Source organism: Pseudorasbora parva, chromosome 13 (assembly GCF_024679245.1).
Source record: "Pseudorasbora parva isolate DD20220531a chromosome 13, ASM2467924v1, whole genome shotgun sequence".
Classification (NCBI taxonomy): Eukaryota; Metazoa; Chordata; class Actinopteri; order Cypriniformes; family Gobionidae; genus Pseudorasbora; species Pseudorasbora parva.
In genome coordinates, this window is record NC_090184.1 from 37,153,603 (window position 1) to 37,174,358 (window position 20,756).

Consider the following 20,756-nt stretch of genomic DNA (forward strand, 5'->3'; position numbering starts at 1 on the left):
AAACTTTTGAACTGAACTGCTAACTGCTTAGTCACGACATCTTGTCTTAAACTGATACGAGCACAGTGGATGTCAAACTGCAGACAAGTTGGTTGTCAAAGAGTAGAAGTGCAATTCAAAAGGACTTTAGATAAAGTTGACCCTTGATCTCTCTCTAGTGTTGTAATTTTGTCCATCAGGCTCAAATCACTATACACTGTGTATAGTGTATAGTGTTACACTGAACACTGGAGAGCACGCCCCTGGCTCAGGCTTGTCTGATGTCTCGTTCTCCTGATCTTTAATGAATAATGAACCCGGCGGAGTGCACAGAGCGTGCACGCCCACATACTCAACCCTCTCCCTCAGCAAAACCCCACTGCATCCATTCTGTTTGAAGCTGTTAATGTAAGTGATGCTGAGAAGATTGGTTGAATCCTCTAAAGGCAACAAAGTTTATTGCACAATAGTGTTTTTAGTCTAGATGAAAAGCAGCCCGATGAAAAAACACTAGAAACGAGGCTTATTATTTCATGCCTTTGCATATTTATAAAGCAGTCAGTTTCTGAATCTATAAGCCATTGACCAAGCAGAATCTCAAGATGGAGACTGTCTGCAGTGAATTCTTAAAAAATGTTCTCCTTAGAACTGCATAAAACATTTCATACAGCACTTTCTAACTTTCTGAATAGCCTGAAGCAAAAAAACACAGCAACATTTTTCTTAATCAGTATTTCTGACTTCTTTTTAAAAACAAGATACATTTACTTGAAAAGCAAAATTGTATAAGATATTAAGACTAGATGTTCTTTGCATGTTTCTTTTCCAGTAAATGTGACTTTATATCTCACATTATGGCTTTATTTCTTCTTTTAAACTTTTACCAGTTTTGTTTTTTATTTATTTATCAGATTCATCAAATAAACATTTTGATTACCCCAATGAAAAATAGTTTTTAAAAAAAGGTTTATGTTATAAACAAGATTTCTCAATGGAGTAAGAAAAATAACCTTATTTCAACATACAGTTTAGTCTTATAAATATGTTAGTAAATTAGTGTACGTTAATGTACATTTATACATCCAAAGCAACTTACAATGATTTCAAAGTGTAGTGGTTATCATTTTATTCATTCCTTGCAAATTAAACCCATTAGCTTGGCTTTGTTCGCACAATGCTTTACTGTTTAAGCTACAGGTTTGCCCCAATACGCATGAAAAATGAATCTTTTAAATATTCAGCAACATCTACAGGTATATTTCATACAGCTTTGCTGGATTTCCCAGGCTTAGCAGACAGATACAAGATGATTAGCAGGGCTATATTCATGTAATATGCATTTCAAACCACAGCCGTGCACATCTGAGAACTCCCTCTTTATACCGCTTTTGTTGCTCTATAAGATATTGTACAAATTTCCATTTCGTTGGAAACGGGGCTATTGATAAGAAGACATTTTTCTTGAACGGCAAATCAGCATATTAGAATGATTTCTGAAGATGATGCTGAAAATTCAGCTTTGACATCACATGTAGAAATAACATTTCAAAATATATTTAGCTAGACATTAAAAAATCTTATCAAGCCCAAACTTTTGAACTGAACTGCTAACTGCTTAGTCACGACATCTTGTCTTAAACTGATACGAGCACAGTGGATGTCAAACTGCAGACAAGTTGGTTGTCAAAGAGTAGAAGTGCAATTCAAAAGGACTTTAGATAAAGTTGACCCTTGATCTCTCTCTAGTGTTGTAATTTTGTCCATCAGGCTCAAATCACTATACACTGTGTATAGTGTATAGTGTTACACTGAACACTGGAGAGCACGCCCCTGGCTCAGGCTTGTCTGATGTCTCGTTCTCCTGATCTTTAATGAATAATGAACCCGGCGGAGTGCACAACATTTTTCTTAATCAGTATTTCTGACTTCTTTTTAAAAACAAGATACATTTACTTGAAAAGCAAAATTGTATAAGATATTAAGACTAGATGTTCTTTGCATGTTTCTTTTCCAGTAAATGTGACTTTATATCTCACATTATGGCTTTATTTCTTCTTTTAAACTTTTACCAGTTTTGTTTTTTATTTATTTATCAGATTCATCAAATAAACATTTTGATTACCCCAATGAAAAATAGTTTTTAAAAAAAGGTTTATGTTATAAACAAGATTTCTCAATGGAGTAAGAAAAATAACCTTATTTCAATTTGTTGCTCTATAATCCTGCTATTAGAGTTCCTCATTCTCTCTTTCCTTCCTCAGTATCAGCAGGAGATAGCTGTCCTGCAGGAGAAGCTGCGTATTTCTGCTAAGAAGCTGGAGGAGTATGAATCGCGCATGAAAAGCCAGGACGACCAAACACAGAAGATGCTCTTGGAGTACCAGGCCCGGCTGGAGGACACGGAGGAGCGATTACGCAAGCAGCAAGATGATAAAGAACTCCAGATGAAGAGCATTATCACCAGGTGAAGATCTGCTTAAAAAGTAGGAGAGTTGGATTTGAGGTGGTGTGGCCTTGTGAATAAAGATCCAGTCTAGAAACTAAAATGTTGTAGTTTCCCTATAAAAGGTGATACATTAGATTCAACTAGGGTTCAAAATGAACTGTTTGTAACTTTAGGCATCTTAGATAAGGCGGATCAGTTCCACTAGATGTTGTGTTGACGAGGCCTTCACAGAGTAGAGTCTAGTTGACATAGTCTCTGCAGTCACTTCAGAGCAGTGTCGGTCACATCTACACACAGGTTTACCATCTGATCTGGATACGCACCGGAGACTAACATTAGCCTAGATGCCATTCTTTTTTTGATGTAACGAGTACATCAGGTGTTATGGGAAGTGTTCCTGGTTCTAGCAGACCTAGTTAATGCAGATTAAAACAATAATTGTAGTGATAAATTGATGTTCTATGTGTATGCCTTAGTAAAAGAGTTGTGTTTTTAGTCTAGATTTAATCTGACAGAGTGTGTCTGCTTCCTGAACAGTGCTAGAAAGACTGCTTCAGAGTTTAGCTAAACCATTTAGTGATTTGTAAATAATTAGCAAAATATTGCAATTTGTATGATGTTTAATAGGGAGCCAGTGCAGTGTTGACAGAACCGGGCTAATATAGTCATACTTCCTGGTTCTAGTAAGAACTCAAGCTGCTGCATTATGGACCAGCTGGAGTTTGTTTATTAAGCGAGCAGGGCAACCACCCAGTAGAGCATTACAATAATGTAGCCTTGAGTTGAACGCAAAAGCTATTTGTTTCGCATTTTGATCAGGGAAAACTATGTTACAATGGGTACCTATACCTCCAGGTGTTGCGTCACATCTTGTGGTGTTCCACAAAGCTCAGTATTGGGTCCTCTATATTTTAACCTTTACATAATTATTTTAGATGGTGTAATTAATCAGTACAATATTTCCTTTCACCAATTACCAGATGATACCCAATCTACTTACTCTGAGATGCTTTAAGTATAATGCTACAATTTAGTTAAGCAATCAAATATTATCTGTAGCTTAAATATGTGGCCATGTTATGTTTCAGGTTGATGTCAGTTGAAGACGAGTTGAAGAAAGATCATGCAGACATGCAGGCCATTGTAGACTCCAAACAGAAAATCATCGAAGCCCAGGTGAATCTACAATCACCTTTGTTATGTCTTTTTTCATTGTACACAAGTCAAGGTTTATTGAAAAGAAATGAATGCTTTTATTTTGATCAAAAGTAATAGTAAATAAATCTTTTGAAGTTTCTGTTCATCAAAGAATCCTGGAAACAAAGAATAATTGTTTCCACAATATTAAGCAAGTGTTTTCAATATTAATAATAGTAATAAATGTTTCTTGAGTATCAAATCAGCGTATTAGAATGATTTCTGAACGATCATGTGACATTGAAAACTGGAATAATGCTGAAAATTCGACTTTGCCATCATAGGAATAAATTACATTTTAAAATACATTAAAATAGAAAATAGCTATTTTAAATGGTAATAATATTTTACTGTATGTTGATTAAATAAATGCAGCTATGGGGATTCCACAAGTCTTACATTTAAAACAATAAATGAACATTAAAATAAAAAAAATATTCTGATCTATTTCTGTATCACTAATTAAATAAACAGATGTTTGATCGAAATAGTTTTCTTGCTTCCATTTAAGCACAAGAAGAACATTCTCAAATCAAGCTGTAGAACACGATCATCAGTCTGTGTCCGCTCTGACAGTGCTGTCACTAAAGCAATACAGGTGCATACTAAATACTAAGAAATCACTGTTAACTTTTCACTCAAGTTCTTATGCTGATAATATTATTTAATGTAAAATTTTCTGTTAAATAACAAAAAAAATGTATGCATTTTCACTAATGATTTCGGATGTTTGCATCATTTGCAGGGTCATAGCGCCCTCTTGTGTTCTGTTTTGATGTCAGCATGATGTGATGAGTTGGTCTCTGAGGTTTAAAAGTGTTAATGTAGTTAAAAGTTTAATGATAAACACTTGTGTCCTCCAGGGACAATCAGTCTCTCATAAACAGTTTGATGAGCATAAAAATCACCAACTGTGTATTCACTCTTGCACTTATAAAAATCATTCGTTTACATCATAGATTTATTTTATAAAGACAAGGAGAGATTACTGCTGTCGCCGCATGAATTTTAATTTTAACTCCATAAATTCATTTTATGGATGTTGTAATTAGACTGTAATGTTTCAGACCAAATAGTGCTAGATACCTTTTGTCTGTTGCGGAGTAGAAAGACTTTAATTAAACATTAAATATCATGCACTGTTAATCACCTTCTTCTATCTGACCTCCATGAATGGTCACTCCCCACAGGAGAAGAGAATTGCATCCCTGGACGCCGCGAACGCCCGGCTAATGAGCGCTCTGTCTCAGCTGAAGGATCGCTACAGCATGCAAACGAGGAACGGCATCTCTCCCACCAACCCTACGAAGCTGCAGATCACGGAAAACGGAGAGTTCCGGAACAGCAGCAACTGCTAGCGTGGATACAAACCGACACGGGCCTACGCGCCTAGTGATGGACAAGGGCTATGGGTAACTCTCTTACAATGTGGAAAACAGCGCTCCAGCAGGTTTAGATTTACTTCACAAAGTCCTGAGTACTGGGTCGGAATAACTCCTTTGAGAACAAATCGGGTAGAAGTTTAAGAGTTGCACAATGTTTTTTGGCTCAGTTTATAAAGACTAATAGATTATTAGCCGCGCAAAGATGTCTAATGGAATATTCCCATGATGCTTCATTCTTAGCCTCGAGAGTCACTCGGTCACAGATGTTAGCTGTGACCAAATTCCGTATCATCTCTAGATTTGAACTGTGCATATACGCCATTTGATTGGAGTTAGCATGATAATAATGATCATAAGTATGTAATTATTTGTTGCTTTCTTTTTATTGATACATCTGTACATTCAACGTGTATTTGTTGCTTGCGTCACTCCCGGGCAGCAGTAGCACAAAATGCTGGCTTTTTTGTAAGGGTAAAGAGAAACATGTTGCATCCCTTTTTTTTCTATGCGCATAACATTTGAGTCTATATAGAGGTGACGCGCCTCATTCATGTATATAGTTTTTTATGGGCTTTTCAGAGAAAAGAGATTTTCCTTTTTTCGTACAGTGTGTATTTCTTGTGCTGAGGTCTGCTGTACTTTATTAGAAGAAGAAGAAAAATGTATAAACAGTGTAAGCTCCGATTGTACACTGAGGTGCTGCTTCTAGACAGAGCAATGATGACGGCACACTTTAATCCCTCTACAATCTCAACCAACGCTGTGGATAGAAATGTCCTCACACCGCTTGCTGATCACATGACCAGTATTAAACTCCGCATCCAACACCATACCTACAGTACAATCAGTGTCTGCCCCCCCACGATGTCTTTCTTCCACTCTATGCACTTTCTATAGCATTAGAATGGACCCTTTAACCAAAACCTGCTTCTGTGGACTTGTTATAAAGGCTATTCAGAGCAGCAAGTACAAAGCATATAGCATTCGGCACTTCTACTGGATGACAGAGGTTTGAGATGTGTGAAGGGTACGTGGCTGTTTTTTTAACTTAAAGGTTGTGATGTTTCCTGCTCTTCAAATGCATTTTGCATCAAACAAGCTGGGAGTCAGTGCAGCACGGCAATAGTTGCGTCAACCCTGCAGACCCTGAAAGTTTGCTCCGGTCTCAGACGAGCCTGTTTTTAGCTTCACTGAACTTTATTCAAATCAGGATTACAGAGTGGAGTTTTAAGACTTTCAGTGTTTCTTTATGTATAAATATTCACATCAGATTGTTTGGGACAATGCTGTTGGAAAAAACTGCAAGGGCAAACCACTTTGTGTATAAATCTCAAGATCGAACATCTCCATTTCTTTGAAATCTCCATCATAGCTACATTTTTTTTTTTTTTTTATCATACAGGCTTGAGAGAAAGTATGCTCTGTTTAATTATTGTTTGGAAATGATTTTTAATTTATATTTTAAATTATGTTCAGATAATTTATTTATTCAATTGTATGTGTTGTTACAACCCCCAAATTTAAGGGCTGGATGTGTCCAACGTTAAAGGTGCTGTATGTACGTTTTTGACTGTACTAAAGGATATAAATGCCATAATATGTTTACAAATATTTGGAAACATGCTGAGTTCACACACTCGTTTCTCTGAAAAACAATGCTACAGCATCAGAAGGTCTGTCTTTGTTTTGGTCTGTGCGAAACTCTACGTTGCCAGTTTACCCAATAGTATTTCAACACCCCAGGTCTCCAGTCGGCAGAAATCACAGCGCATTGCTGTCATGGAAGCAAACAAACTGGGTCAGAGATCGCAGATTCTACCCAACGTAAAGAGCCTCTGAACACATCTAAAGTCTCAATGAATGGAAGCACATTAAAACGTGGATAAATTAACTCATCAACTTATAATGTGTAAGTCTCCTCGCCTTCCATTGTCAATTGCGCTTATTACTGTTGCGTGTCCTTAAACTAGCAACCCCCTGTGAGCCTCGAGCCATTCCTACATACAGCACCTTTAATGTTCAAGTTGACATGGAAGTCACGGTTATCTTTTCTTCCCTATTGTGACGTATATCAGAGTAAAACAGCTTCTCGAATGAGAAAAATTGTAGGACGGGACTTTTGGTCCTTCTGAATTGATTGGATGGATTGCTGTGGTGTGGTTGTCCCGCCCTCACACCAGTAAACACGTCATCAGAGAATAGGGCTGTGTCCGAAATGACATACTCTCTAACTAGGTACTTATTTTCAATGATTAATTACTTCATGGCCACTAAAAAAATATGTTCTAGTATGAACTAGTAGTTACTACATTCTACATGTTGCCCTCATCATGTGACCTACCAATGTCAGTTACGTCACAGCCATTCACAAATCCTCTCCCATGGCCTCATGGGATAGTAAAGTATCCACACTTCAGAATCTCACCGGAAGTAGTAGTTCATCCGGGTACTTTTTTGCCTACTGTGAATTCGGTAAAGCAGGAAGTATGCAATTTCGGATGCAGCTGAGAAGTTGTAAGAAGGAGGGGAAGTTATTTTAATTTAACAAAGCGAGGGCACATTATAATAAAATAATGTTTTAATAAATACTGCAATATTCCATAAACAAAATTTTATTTCATGGTGACTTTAAATTTCTTTCAAGTAGAAGTGTGTCATTTGTTGAATGTTAAAATACTCAACCAATGGCGTGAGGTTGGGGGTGGGACAGTCTGTTTATTTGACCAGTAAGGTTCAAGAACCTGTTTCAAAACATTATTTTTGCATTCGCGGTTGGTGAGGCTGGTCACATTTACTGTTGTTTGGCAAATCTTTGAGGGTGAAATGTATTAATTTCAATAGGATTCCATACAGTCAGGAATTTCATGTGTGAGTTAAGAATTTCCCCACATAGGATTCACAACGGTTCACGTTGATCATTTAAATTTGCTGCATTGACCAACAGTAAACTGCTTGGTTTGAAAGTGACTTATGTTTGTGCTTCACACATCACTACGCTATTAACAATATACATTTCACCATTTTTTCCAGAAATGTTGCTGTATGTGACCACACCTTAATGGTAACTTTAGTTAATTACAGAGAAATTGAAAACAAGCTAATGAAAAATGTCACATAAACTTTTGAATGCAATAGTACGGCACATTAAAACAATAAAGAAAACATTTTTTTCATCCCATAATAGATTGTGAAAGTAAAAGGGCTGCTGTTTAGTGTCACTTGGTTTAAAGGATGTTTAAACCTTTAACATTTTTCCGTTTGGCATGATTATATTTAAAAACAAAAAAAGAAGAAAAAATCTCCACATTGTTTTCTGCTTTACCTCTACATCTTCTGTATGTATGTTTCAGAGCTAAGCTGACCGTTTTGCCACATGTACATACATGAACAGAAGTCATGCCAATATATGAGAAGTCATTTGTGTTGAAGAAAAGTTCTGTGCAATTAATGTACAATTGCCTCTAGGATTATTAAAGTTTTATTTAGCTATTTCAAGATTCTGACTTTGTTTGATAGTTTACTGTACAGTCCAAGAAAAATACTGTTGTTGAGAAAAAGATATATTGTTTCACCTGTGTAAAGTTAAGTAAATGCTATGGACAGAATGTATATATCCATGTAGAATGCCATTGTCAAGATGAGTGCACCTCAGTGAGTGCCATTCAAAATAAAAGCTAAATATTTGTCCATGAGTGTTATCACTAAGGTCTTTCTTAAAGAAATACGAGAGAGAGAGAGAGAGAGAGAGAGAGAGAGAGAGAGAGAGAGAGAGAGAGAGAGAGAGAGAGAGAGAGAGATTCATTGATGTATCGTCACGTTCACCCTACTGCAAAAAAAAAAAAAAAAAATTCTGACTTAGTATTTTTGTCTTGTTTCTAGTCAAAAATCTCAAAATTCTTACATTAATAAACATTTACTAGACACGTACAAATTATTGACTTGTTTTGGGAAAAAATATCTCAACATTAAGAGAGTTTTTGCTTAAAATAAGCAATATAATCTACCAAAAGGGTAAGCAAAATAATCTTGTTTTCTGTTTAAATTAGGTGTTATTATTCTATTGGCAGATTATATCACTTAATTTTGAGGTATTTTTTCCCTTAAAACAAGACAATTACTTTTGCTTGTCTAGTAAATATTTCTTGTTTTAAGAAATATTAAATGTTTGGACTAGAAACATGACAAAAATTCCCCTAGTAAGAAAAGGTTTTTTTTGTTTTTTTTTGCAGTGCCTAATGGACCATACTCATGCTGACGACTTGACCTCTTCAGATTTGTAATATCTCTCTTAAATGTGATGTTGAAACCACAGTGCCATCCAGTGGTCTTCAAGTGTAAATGCTCGTATTTCTTATGACAAAACAGCACATACTGTATTTTCTGAAGGAAATAACAGTGCCTGAAGGTAGCAAACAACGCTGTTAGGCAAGTTTGGTTCTGTATAAATGAAATGGTCCATCAGAGACACTGTGGTGTTGACTGCACACAAGAATAACAGTTACTACACAGTGTAAATGTGATCTGATTTATTCATACTAAACTGTATCACATTATCTGAATTAAAACACTGACATATGAGGAAAAAAAACAAAAACAGCTGCATTGAACATAAATATTAAAGTCCCCCTATAGTCAATAAGTTTATCCCTTAAAACTCACATTTGATCACCAAAACGACACTTTATTTTTCCTGTGAAAAATGAATTATTCATGCCTTTAAATAGCTTGAATGTAACTACACCTTTGCTTCATTTAGAAAACGTCGGATATGCTAATTATCCCCACCTCAGGCTCCACTCACTCTGATCCACTCACTAACTAAACCACAAGTGTGGGTATTTGGACTGGGTAAGAGTCAGTGGAGAAATGCTTGTAGTTCACGTGATTGGTTGGTTTTAACATGTTTGTAAGGTCAGAAACACCAGAATTTTCCAACAGTCTTGGATTACTGCATTTTTAAAGGTACAGTGTGTAATATTTATGAGGATCTATCGACAGAAATGCAATATTATATACATAACTGTGTGTATAAAGGCCTTACATAATGAACTGTTTGTATTGCCTTACAATGAGCCATTTCTATCTACATACATGATGTCCCCTTACAGTGAGCTCTAGTCTATCTCTGCTGTCTCGGACGATGTCATCTTTGTGCTTTGAAAGGGAGGGCTAAGCAGTGGGTGGTTGCAGTTCGCAACTTTACCGCTAGATGCCGCTACAATTTACACAGTACACCTTTAAAGAAAAAATATGGTATTGATTTATGAATTTGCACATGGCTTGTCTTAAAGCGTATTTAAAACTTTAAATAGACATATAAACAACCTTAAAACTTGATTCCCACCATAGAGGGACTTTAATACAAAATAGAGAGAAAAGACATTGACAGACTTGTGTGCAAGTTAGGATTAGTTTGGGATTGTCAGCGACAGGTTTATCAACAAATGGTTAAATATAAAGGGAAGAGGCGGCCAATACAATTACATAAGAATTGACCAATCGAAATGAAGAATGCAATCACTGAGATGACGTCACCGCCGTCGGTTACATTTTGAACCCTGTCCCTGACTGTTGGTTTTGTTGTAAGGCTACAGTAGGAGATATTCAAAGTTTAATGTTACATTTCACAACAACCGAAACTATAGCACAGCAGCTAATAAGACAGGTAATGTGTGAATGGGTTAGATTGAATTTAGAGGAGAAATGCACTGACTGCGAATGTTTTTGGTCACTGATGCTCGAAACAAAAACCTCTCACAAACTTACCTAACATTAGTTTTGGAAACAGCGATCCTTTCCAATTTGAAATAAACCTGAGTTGACACTTTTCATACAACAAATTTACCATTTGAATTAATTTTCTCTTTGTTTTATCAAAAATGTGACGTGACATTCTCTCCCCTAAACTGACCAAAATCAGTTTGCAGGCTCTTACTCTGAGGTAACCTTTGTATTTAATTATATCCTATATATTTTGTTTCTGTGCATAAAGAACAGCTAATATATTTAATGCTGGTGGAAAACAACATACTTTACCAGTGTTATTGTTTTTTTCTTGTCTTTCTAAATGCCCAGTAACAACTAAATTCCTCATGATGCTTCCAGGTCTGTTACATACTAACTTAAATCATATGATTGATTACTTGCGTTGATAATCACAAATTAAGGTAATTTTAAGTATACAAAGCGTGACTTTGTTTAAAGAAATGGAAAATACACATGATAATTTCTGAATAGCACACTTTTTTAAATTTATTTCCAGTAGCCTAATACAAATAAATTAAAATCTAACTTCACACAACACAGAGCTTTGGCTTGGCATTAATTGTTCATTTTAAAAGCTCTGTTTTTGGCTATTATCTAAAAAACAGTAAAGGGATAAGATCTCCCCTAAACAATACAGCATTAGACAATGATTAATGACTGATATGATCTGATTTCCACATATCTTGAAAATGAAATTTCCCCAGTAACTTTACCAATGTTTGACAGTGGCATAATGAAGCATTTTGAGAGATTTATTTCCCATTCCCCCTCAGTAATCACTGTAATCTCATCACGGCCCGGCAGTAATGGCTTTCAGACCACTGGTCCTCTTCATAATGTTTGGTACAAACAGCAGTCCAGATGCTCTCTCGATGCTCTCAATGGGGACCAGGAAGCGCTCCAGTGGAATCTTCTCATCTACTGGCATATTGGGCATCACATAGGACCGCAGCTCCACATCTCCTCTCGGCTTTTCCAGAATCAACACCTTAAAGAAGTGAGTCGGCACGGCTACATGGTTCTTTCCCAGAACCTGATACTTCACATACATTTTGCCATCAGGTTCCTGCCTGTAGGTGCAGGGAGGACAATGTTAGGCTCAGTTATCAGTTATTATCACTGACATTTTCAAATATCATTTTTTTTTCTTCAAAATATCTTAAACATTTAGAATTGTGGCTAATTTTACATTTCTAGAGCAGTGGTTCTCAAATGGTTTTGTCAGACCCAGATTTTACATTTGATCTAAAGGAATAGTTCACCCCAAAATCAAGCAATTGTCTATCATTTACCTATCCTCAAATGTTCCTTTGTTTCTGTCTCACAACACAAAATAAGATGTTTTGACGAGTATTTGTGACCAATCAGTTGCTGGTCCCCATTGACTACTGACTATAAAATGACTATTGAAGTCAATGGGGACCAATATTCTTCAAAATATCTTTTTGTGTTCAACAAAAGAAACTCAGGAGTACATGACAGAATTTTTTTTCTTGTGTGAAACTTGAGCAGTGAGCCGCCTTGTTTGTTTCCAATAAAGTTATTGGTTAATAAGTGTCCCTTTAAAGGCATATCATAACAGGCAGTGCAGATTTCGGAGAATATTGACTTTTACCGGGGCAAGTAGAGTGGTCCAGTGCACACAAAGACATTCTGGTAATGCTTGGTGAGAGAGCGACAATATTTCTCCAAGTTATTCCATGCGTTTTGGTTTAAATGAGGATTCTGTAGGGAAAGATATCCACAATATTACTAGCCATAATTACCCATTAAAATAGAAGGGGGGAAAGCAGCAAACTCTTTAAATAACTGGTGGTCACCATTGTATGAAGTAAAACTACTTTACTGCAGAGTTAAAACACCAGGGTGGTTCAAAATTCAAAATTTATGAAACGCTTCTCTTTCAAATATGAGTAAGAATATGAATTAAGAATTTGAAGTAAAGTAGATGTGCCCTGGTATTCTTTAAGTCAAAATAACTTCCCCTTCTTGCAACTTCATCTCTTATCTTTCCAATCAATTCCTGATGGACTACTTCACTAACTGGTGATTGGCGTAAGATCTGTTAGGAAGTAGTTCCAGCTCACCTGTGGTGACACATTGCTCAGGTAGAAGGTGTCATCCATGGCTTTCTGGCTCCACTTATGATTGGCTGCTGCAGCCAGGTGACCCCTGTCAAAGCCGCTGCCCCTGTAATCCGCATTGCTCGATCTGTGGTAAACATGAACCGAGTCGTCCTCTTTAAATTCGCAGAATTTTCTGTCCGATGTCCCGGTTATCGTCTCGGCGTTGAGCTGCTCTATGACCCACGCTGCAGTCCTGTTTTTGGGGTCGTATGCGGTTACGTAAGCCTCTCTGCTCTTAATGTTTGACAGGGAAGGGAAGCCGTATTTCATCACAGCTGTAGATTTGTTTACAGCGACCTGTCCTGGCTGGTACGTGCTGATCTCTGACGCTGCCTCGACGCTCGGTATCGGGATGACCGGCACGCGGTCCAGCAGTCCAGCGCTGTGGCTCGTACCCCGGCGTTCATTATGGCGATCGCTGGCTGCTCTCAAGGTGGCGCCGATGCCGACGCCAGCTGTCAGTGACAGCCCGGATAAAACCCACCGCGAGCAGAAGACACGATGCATTGTTTACGTTTAATAGATAGTTAAATAATGTATCTAAATAAAATGAGCGTGTTGTTATTTTGCCCTCACTAACATAACTCATGTGATCAGCCCCATCGCCACCCCGGCTATGGGATAGACTGTAAAAGAAAGGGTTAAAGGACACTTGGTCGCATGTTTATGACGTCTCTCGTTTCTTTAAAAGGCAGTACACCGTTTCAAAATTAAAGTTAAAGTGTATTATTACTATGCGGAACATAAACGCTATGAAATATTGTGGATGATATGATTCGTTTTTATTATCATTGTCACAGTTAAGTGAACTTTTTATTTTATTGTAATTAAACTGGCTGGTGTTTAACCATAAGGGGGTAAATTAAACTTAAAAATTAAATGAGGGGGTAAATAAAAAATTCCCCATCTAATATCTATTTGGTTAATATTTAAAAAATCTCTTTCAATCCTGTTATTGTTTCGTAAACAGTGTTATTGCAGTATCTTTAAGATACTATTATAGTTTATTAGAATTGAGAATTTTTTAAATGTTAAGTATTGATTTTAATATTTTCATTTTAGTTAGTTTTAGTAGTTTTGTTGTTTGTGCCATTTGTATTAGTTTCTTTTAAATATGTCTATATAGGGTTTTTATTTTAGTTTTAGTTATTTTGTTACATCAAGTTAAACTAATATTTTGTTTCAGTTAAAGGGATAGTTCACCCCAAAAAATAAATTCTGTCATCATTTACTCACCCTCAAGTTGTTCCAACCCTGTATGAATTTCTTTTTTCTGCTGAAGACAAATGAAGATATTTGGAATATATTTTGTAACCAAGCAGATCTTGGCAGCCTTTGACTACCAGTGGGGAAAATATTATGGTAGTCAGTGGCTGCTGAGATCTGCTTGGTTACAAACATTCTTCCAAATATCTTATTTTGTGTTCAGCAGAAGAAAGAAAGACAATTTTGGGGGGTGAACTAAACACTTTAAAGTTGATTTATTTCAGATAACTTTTTATATATATATTTTTTATGATTTTAGTGTTAGTTGACTATAATATATATGCCACACAACTACATTTTTGTGATAAAGTGGTCCTTATAGCAAACCGATATAATTTAAATGCACACTAGTTCGCTATCTTTGCGGGGACTCTCTATAGATGTAATGGTTTTTATAGTGTACAAACTGTTTGTTATCTCCCCTTACATTAACACTACCCACAACAGAAAACTTTTAGCATTTTTATGTTTTTACAAAAACTCATTCTGTATGATTTATAAGCTTGTTTTTCCCATGAGGACCTTAATTTAGGTCCCCACAGTTACATGAGTCCCCACGAGTCTGTGTGAATTCAGGTTTGAAGTCCCCACTGGGATAGAAAAACACAAACACACACACATACGCGTTTTAAAATTCTCGTATGAAGTATTATTACCAGTGGAAAATCTTGAAGTACCTGTGATTCAAATGTCTTTTTGTGGTTTTAATTGGTAATCTATCAATCAATCTATCAATCGCTTTAACAAAAGCTTGTAACTCCTGTCATCCTGCAGAAAATGACATCACTGTACAAACACAACAGCTCAAGCATCTGTAAAGTTTTAGCTCTGTATTTGATGAATCCTGATATGGTTTATATATTATCACTCTAAAATTAACTTCAAATTGACATGACATTTTGTGTAGTCAAAATGGACAGTGTTTGGCTCAGTATTTTTGATCATATACATCCTTTGACCAGAGCATATTTCTGAAAGTCTGTTATATAGGCGTTGCTAATAAACATTATTTGATATCTTTTGCAAGAATCGAATGTGTGCGGGATTTCCTTTAACTTTTGAGATTTTGGGATTTTTTTTAATCCTCTTTCATACGCTCCTATCTATTACCAACATGTGCAATGGTAACTTGTCAATTAATTGTTATATAGGCATAGAAATGCGTTCTTAAATTACAGTAACTGTCTAGTAGTGCAATAAATTGTATTAACATAAATGAATATACTACCTGTGCAATAACTCAACCAGTATTAATTGCATAAGACGTTGAATTTCATATATCACGCAGTCTATTTCTGTGAGCAGCTTGTATTTAACTTGTGCTTGGGTAAAACCTCATTTATTTGTTTCCAGAAAGCAAAAGTCTCCACCTGGCATAAGCTCTGCTGACTCAAGATGTTATTAAGGGTTTATACATTTATTTCAATGCAGGTGGGTAGAGAAATGCAAATGGCTCAGCACATTTGAATCTGGGTCTGTAGACATCCAGTATACAGCTGATTCACCTTGTGAAACTTTCAAGGAATAAAAATGGCCTGATATGAATTACTGTTATTATTAGCTGTAGAGACTTTTGTGTTGAGTGTGTAATGCAGCCTCAGGCACTAATATATGCCATTAAAGCTCCGATTTGCATGAAGAACAGAGTCTAAAGAAAGACAATTCACTCATATCCCTTTGTGCTTTCTGATTGTCAGGTTTTATTAATTTATAATATTTATTCATAGTATTTCATTTACCCTGGCTCATCATGAATTTAAAGCATTTGTAAATATGAAATACATCAAAAAACCCATGAGCCGCTGAAGATTTTGGCATTTCTTTCAGACCCACGGAAGGAAAAATAATTATTTGAAAAATAACCTGGTCCATGATATATGATGTGCTGACTTGCATTATGATTGCTCATCTAAATGGCCATTCTAATTGTGTTGATTGGCGATGCAGTTTTTCTGTGCTTTGTAATTATTTTGTGTTTATTCGGGGTTTGTGAGACTTTGTGCTTTAGGAATGTACTTATATCATTGGTATCATCACAGGAGTGTGCTAATAACCAGTCTGAAATGGTCATATCTGCTTATGAATACATGCCAGTATCAAGATGATGTGCGGATTACGTTGAGCTAAAGCTGTGCATGTAATTAATCATTTTATGCTTTATTTAAATGCAATGATATGAATGGAGAAATATTCCAAATATATTAGAGATGCACTCTGCTGTATCATCAAATATAATTTTACAATGGTGTGAATACCATATGCACTGCAATAAAGGCTGCAATGTCTTTACAATGTTACATTTACTCCAAACAAAAATAACAATTTCTACAAAAAATAGTGAAATAATAATCAGAATATACAATACTTCATATTTCCTTTCAGAAAGATCGATATATATTTGCTCAATGTGACAATTTAAAACTTCTTTCTACATTCCAGAAACGTAATCTCAAACACAAGCTATAGAGACATTCGTTCTTCGTACTAGCAGGACGGCGATTAAACATCTTTTCCATTGGTTTCATCTACTTGTTAAAACCTCAATGGCAATAAAATGCGAGAAAAATGCAGCAATGAAAGGAAATGTAAAAACAAGTCTTCATGAGAAGAAGAATAACTTGGCATAAGTAGGCTTCCGTGATATCGACCGTTTGCTGTTCGTTAAAACAAGCTGGCTAAGTGCAGTGCTTGTATCTCAGTGAGCGTTGAAACTATAGAGAAAGTAGAAATGCAAAGGAAATAAAACTTCATCTATATATTTCTCCACTTGAGTTTTGTGTAGAGTGAGCTGAAACAGAAGTAACTTCTTTTTTCTGTTTTTGGTATAAAGTTCAGGCGATCAGTGATGCTAGGAGTCAAGCAATAAGCTGCTCGTCTCATGAAGGCGTTTTGACCTCAGCTTAGCCGCCGCCCTTTCCAAAAAACCATTCCAGCACTGTGAGGCTGGGTCCGTACAGGGTTCAGGCCCCTGTCTGTCCGTCCACGGGGTTCAGCCATTTGGCCTGTGTACACTAGGATCGATATCAGGACTAAGATGGGTTTCTAGGCGCTGGCTTTAAGCAGGCTGTTGGCTAGAAGGCAGAGCAGCAGCGTCAGAGTGCTGAGGTAGCAGGCCGATGCGCCGTCGCACCCTTTCTCGCCCTGGCAGCGCGGCTGCTCACACAAAACGCCCTTAAAGTTGGGCGGACACACGCACTTCTGGCTCTGGATGCAGGAGCCGCCGTTCTGACACAGGAGGAGCTCGTCGTCGCACACGTTTGCTGAAAGTAGAAGGACAGAGGAGATTGTCATTGTTCACCACGTTACATTATATCTCGTAAAATTTTATCTAAACACTTAAATTTCACGTGCCTTTACTATTCAGATGTGTAGAGTGATCATATTTAAGCTTAAATGTAGGTAGACACTTAGAAGTAACTTCCTTTTTACACAAAAAATTGTCTCCAAATTTACTTGAGGCGTTCACTTTGACAGTAATTTCCAGTGGATTCACTTTCAGTGAGTGGGATATCTATCTATCTATCTATCTGTCTGTCTGTCCGTCTGTCTATGGGTTCTTTCACATTAGTTTGTTTGGTATGCTGTCAATGTATTGCCGGTGTCCTAAAGAATGCAGCAGTCCATTTCTGCTGAAGGCGAGCAGAAATGAGGATATACCTTGGGGGGTGTTTAAAAAATTAGGATGTATGTTATTAACGTTTTATAATTTTACATTTAAAGAAATATAGTGTTTGACCATGTCTAAACATATAGGCTGTTCAAATGCAAAACCTAACAATAAGCAAGCAGTTGCTTAATTTGCCTTTTTGCATTGGAATTCTCTATTTGAACCTTTTACTACACCACTTGTAATATAAAGAATATAAATATTAGAAGAACAATATTTTAAGTGGTCATTATCGGACCATAATTATTGCACAAATAGTATTTAGTACCAATAGAGCTCCTCAAAATATTTAATAAATATTATTAAAATAAAATATAGAACATTTATTTTATTGAAAAATAGTTGAACGGTCACATGTGACTGTGATGGTAAGGAATACCTCAGGACTAAATACAAGAAGAGAATAACATTAATGTTAACAATCTCCATCACTCCATAAAAAATGATATTGTACATGTAGTTGACATAATAGTAATCAATGCACACCATGTTGTACTGTTTACCCAAAATTGCTGCAAATAACTGTATAGTGAAGCTGTTGTCTATCTGTTTAAACCATTCAAATGTATTGAAAGCGCTGGTTTGATTTTAGAACAATTGAGAGTGCCATGATCCACATGACCGTGCGCACTGCCGTAAGATGAAAGCATGACGCAACTCTGTTACGATCGAATGCAACGCATCGTGTGTGTGTGTGTGTGTGTGTTTGTTTCTGCTGTGAGAGAGACGCGTGACGGAGAGAGAGCAGGGAAAGGAAATGCAGCTGAACGAATACACTGCATACATGTTTTAAATAATATTTTAATAGATGATAACAAAATGCAATATGTGGCGGCCATGTTTATTCTGTGGAGCACCGCCACAAATTAGTCTATGTGTGGGAAACACTGGTGTAAGTCATCTGGTTTTCAAGGGTGCCTGAAGAACCATCAACATTGTATATTTGTAAACAGTCATTTAATTGTTAGTAGTGTAGATTCTGGCCTGGGGCCCATTGTTTGTACGTCGCTAACTCAGTTAGCTGGATTTGATTGTTGACGATTTGTCATAATCTTGGATCAAATCATCGTGGACTTGCTGTCATAGCAACAGGTCTGTAAACTTAAACCTGACTTAATCCAGATTTTAATCCAATCTGCAAATTCATTTGAAGACCAAATTTGCCAGAGATCAGGGGCTAGTTGCATAAACTTAGCCACTATGTTAAGATTGTGTCTTAAGCACTAATTTGTCCAACTAACCATTAGTCAAAATGTAATCGGTCTTACTTTTCTAATTCAAATTGAACCGATCTACCATTTTATGTAAATGATTTTTAAAAGGTTTATGCAACCGGCCCCAGTTATCACAATTAAAATATCTGGGATCTGTCAAATCATCTCAGATGTATTAAGCAAGGTATAAAAAACAGACCCCTGTTTTTGAAGCCTGTTCTGACAGTGTTTCATTATGCTATTTATTATTGAACTCACAGCAAATTCCTTGCAAGGCTCAAACCAGCAGCCTTCTTGCCCAGTCCCGCTGCTTTAGCCACTGTGTCACCCCACCCACAAGTATCTATAAACCATAACTGCTGTAACCAGCAAGCTGTTATTGGTAGTACAACAGCAAAGACCTCTGTGAGAAACAACAATGTTGCTCATATGTTTGACTGAAATGACACCCATATGTTGTTGTTCATTCACAACACTTTATTTGTTGTATGAGTGGTATCATCCATCAAAGAATGTGTCTTTAATGACTAAGCCAGTTTAATGCCTTTGTGTAGTGACAGTACATGAAGTGTGACTTACGCATGCAGCCTTGCTTCCAGGTATATCCTGGGAAACAGTCCTCACACTTCTGGCCCATGGTGCCCTCGCGACACTGGCAGAAGCCGGTGTCATTGCAACGGGCGTGTAAAGAGCCCAGCTGATTACAGTTACACTCTGTGTATAGAAAATATTTTTCATTATTCACCAATTGTAGATTTGTGTTGAAACCCTGAAAAGGAAGGCTAGAGTTTAGTTCAAGGGAGTCCTTGTTTTTTTCAGATTTCACTGAACATAGTGTAATTTTCACAACTTACAACTCAAAAATGGCTTGTTTCATACTTACTAACAATAGTGCATATTCTTCATAAGGATAGTTAGATACTGTCAGTGCAACAACTTGACAATGTCATTGATGGGGCAGTAAAACTATATTGGACTCGACAGCAAACATACAACATTTAAGTAAAAGTGCAGGAAGTGCCACATCTCATTTCACATGAGAGTTTATATTAAAGTCACAGCTGCAAAATGTTTACGTATCCCAAAAAATATGTAGTAGTAAATGGTCATTAATAGCTATTTTTTTTACATTATTACTGGACCTATGAGAAAATGGTATGAACCTTTATTATAAAATATTTCTCTTTGTACAGTGTTTCAGAAGTTGCAACATTTTGCCTAAAGGAAAAATAGCACAGCCTGAAGGCATATATTCATATGTGTTTGCAGGCGAAACATACTGTTTGTGATGTCAGTTTAATGTGATCAGTGGCTGTTCTACTTCTGTTTGTGATGTCAGTTTAATGTGATCAGTGGCGGTTCTACTTCTGTTTGTGATGTCAGTTTAATGTGATCAGTGGCCGTTCTACTTCTGTTTGTGATGTCAGTTTAATGTGATCAGTGGCCGTTCTACTTCTGTTTGTGATGTCATTTTAATGTGATCAGTGGCCGTTCTACTTCTGTTTGTGATGTCAGTTTAATGTGATCAGTGGCCGTTCTACTTCTGTTTGTGATGTCAGTTTAATGTGATCAGTGGCCGTTCTACTTCTGTTTGTGATGTCAGTTTAATGTGATCAGTGGCCGTTCTACTTCTGTTTGTGATGTCAGTTTAATGTGATCAGTGGCCGTTCTACTTCTGTTTGTGATGTCAGTTTAATGTGATCAGTGGCC

At 36.6% G+C, this 20,756-nt stretch overlaps 3 protein-coding genes across 12 annotated transcripts in view; 1 reads left to right on the forward strand and 2 right to left on the reverse strand.

Moving 5' to 3' along the window:
• The window catches only part of dab2ipa (DAB2 interacting protein a), a 122,330-nt gene extending 113,636 nt beyond the window's left edge, over positions 1-8,694 (forward strand). For all 8 annotated transcript variants that reach the window (XM_067414256.1, XM_067414254.1, XM_067414257.1 and 5 more), the window contains 3 exons: positions 2,241-2,443; positions 3,514-3,601; positions 4,813-8,694. In XM_067414256.1, the coding sequence (XP_067270357.1) occupies positions 2,241-2,443; positions 3,514-3,601; positions 4,813-4,980 (459 nt within the window). In that variant the 3' untranslated portion in view covers positions 4,981-8,694. The remainder of the gene's footprint in view (positions 1-2,240; positions 2,444-3,513; positions 3,602-4,812) is intronic.
• Positions 8,695-11,230: 2,536 nt separating this feature from the next.
• Positions 11,231-13,545, reverse strand: endog (endonuclease G). The gene is made up of 3 exons (XM_067414253.1): positions 12,861-13,545; positions 12,389-12,498; positions 11,231-11,843 (listed from the first exon to the last, which is right to left on the reverse strand). The coding sequence occupies exons 1-3, from the start codon at positions 13,404-13,406 to the stop codon at positions 11,564-11,566; spliced, it is 936 nt and encodes a 311-aa protein (XP_067270354.1). The 5' UTR covers positions 13,407-13,545; the 3' UTR covers positions 11,231-11,563.
• Positions 13,546-15,847: 2,302 nt separating this feature from the next.
• Positions 15,848-20,756, reverse strand: part of LOC137039070 (netrin-G2-like) — a 78,668-nt gene continuing 73,759 nt past the window's right edge. For all 3 annotated transcript variants that reach the window (XM_067414251.1, XM_067414249.1, XM_067414250.1), the window contains 2 exons: positions 19,626-19,760; positions 15,848-17,425 (listed from right to left, as the gene is read on the reverse strand). In XM_067414251.1, the coding sequence (XP_067270352.1) occupies positions 17,208-17,425; positions 19,626-19,760 (353 nt within the window). In that variant the 3' untranslated portion in view covers positions 15,848-17,207. The remainder of the gene's footprint in view (positions 17,426-19,625; positions 19,761-20,756) is intronic.

What these genes read in the sequence shown, in the direction of transcription:
- endog (XM_067414253.1), bottom strand. Translation starts at nt 13,406, where the DNA reads ATGCATCGTGTCTTCTGCTCGCGGTGGGTTTTATCCGGGCTGTCACTG. An exon ending in TGAGCAATGTGTCACCACAG is followed by an intron (nt 12,499 to 12,860) that starts GTGAGCTGGAAC and finishes CTTTCCCTACAG; the next exon opens with AATCCTCATTTAAACCAAAA. An exon ending in GGACCACTCTACTTGCCCCG is followed by an intron (nt 11,844 to 12,388) that starts GTAAAAGTCAAT and finishes CTGCACCTACAG; the next exon opens with GCAGGAACCTGATGGCAAAA.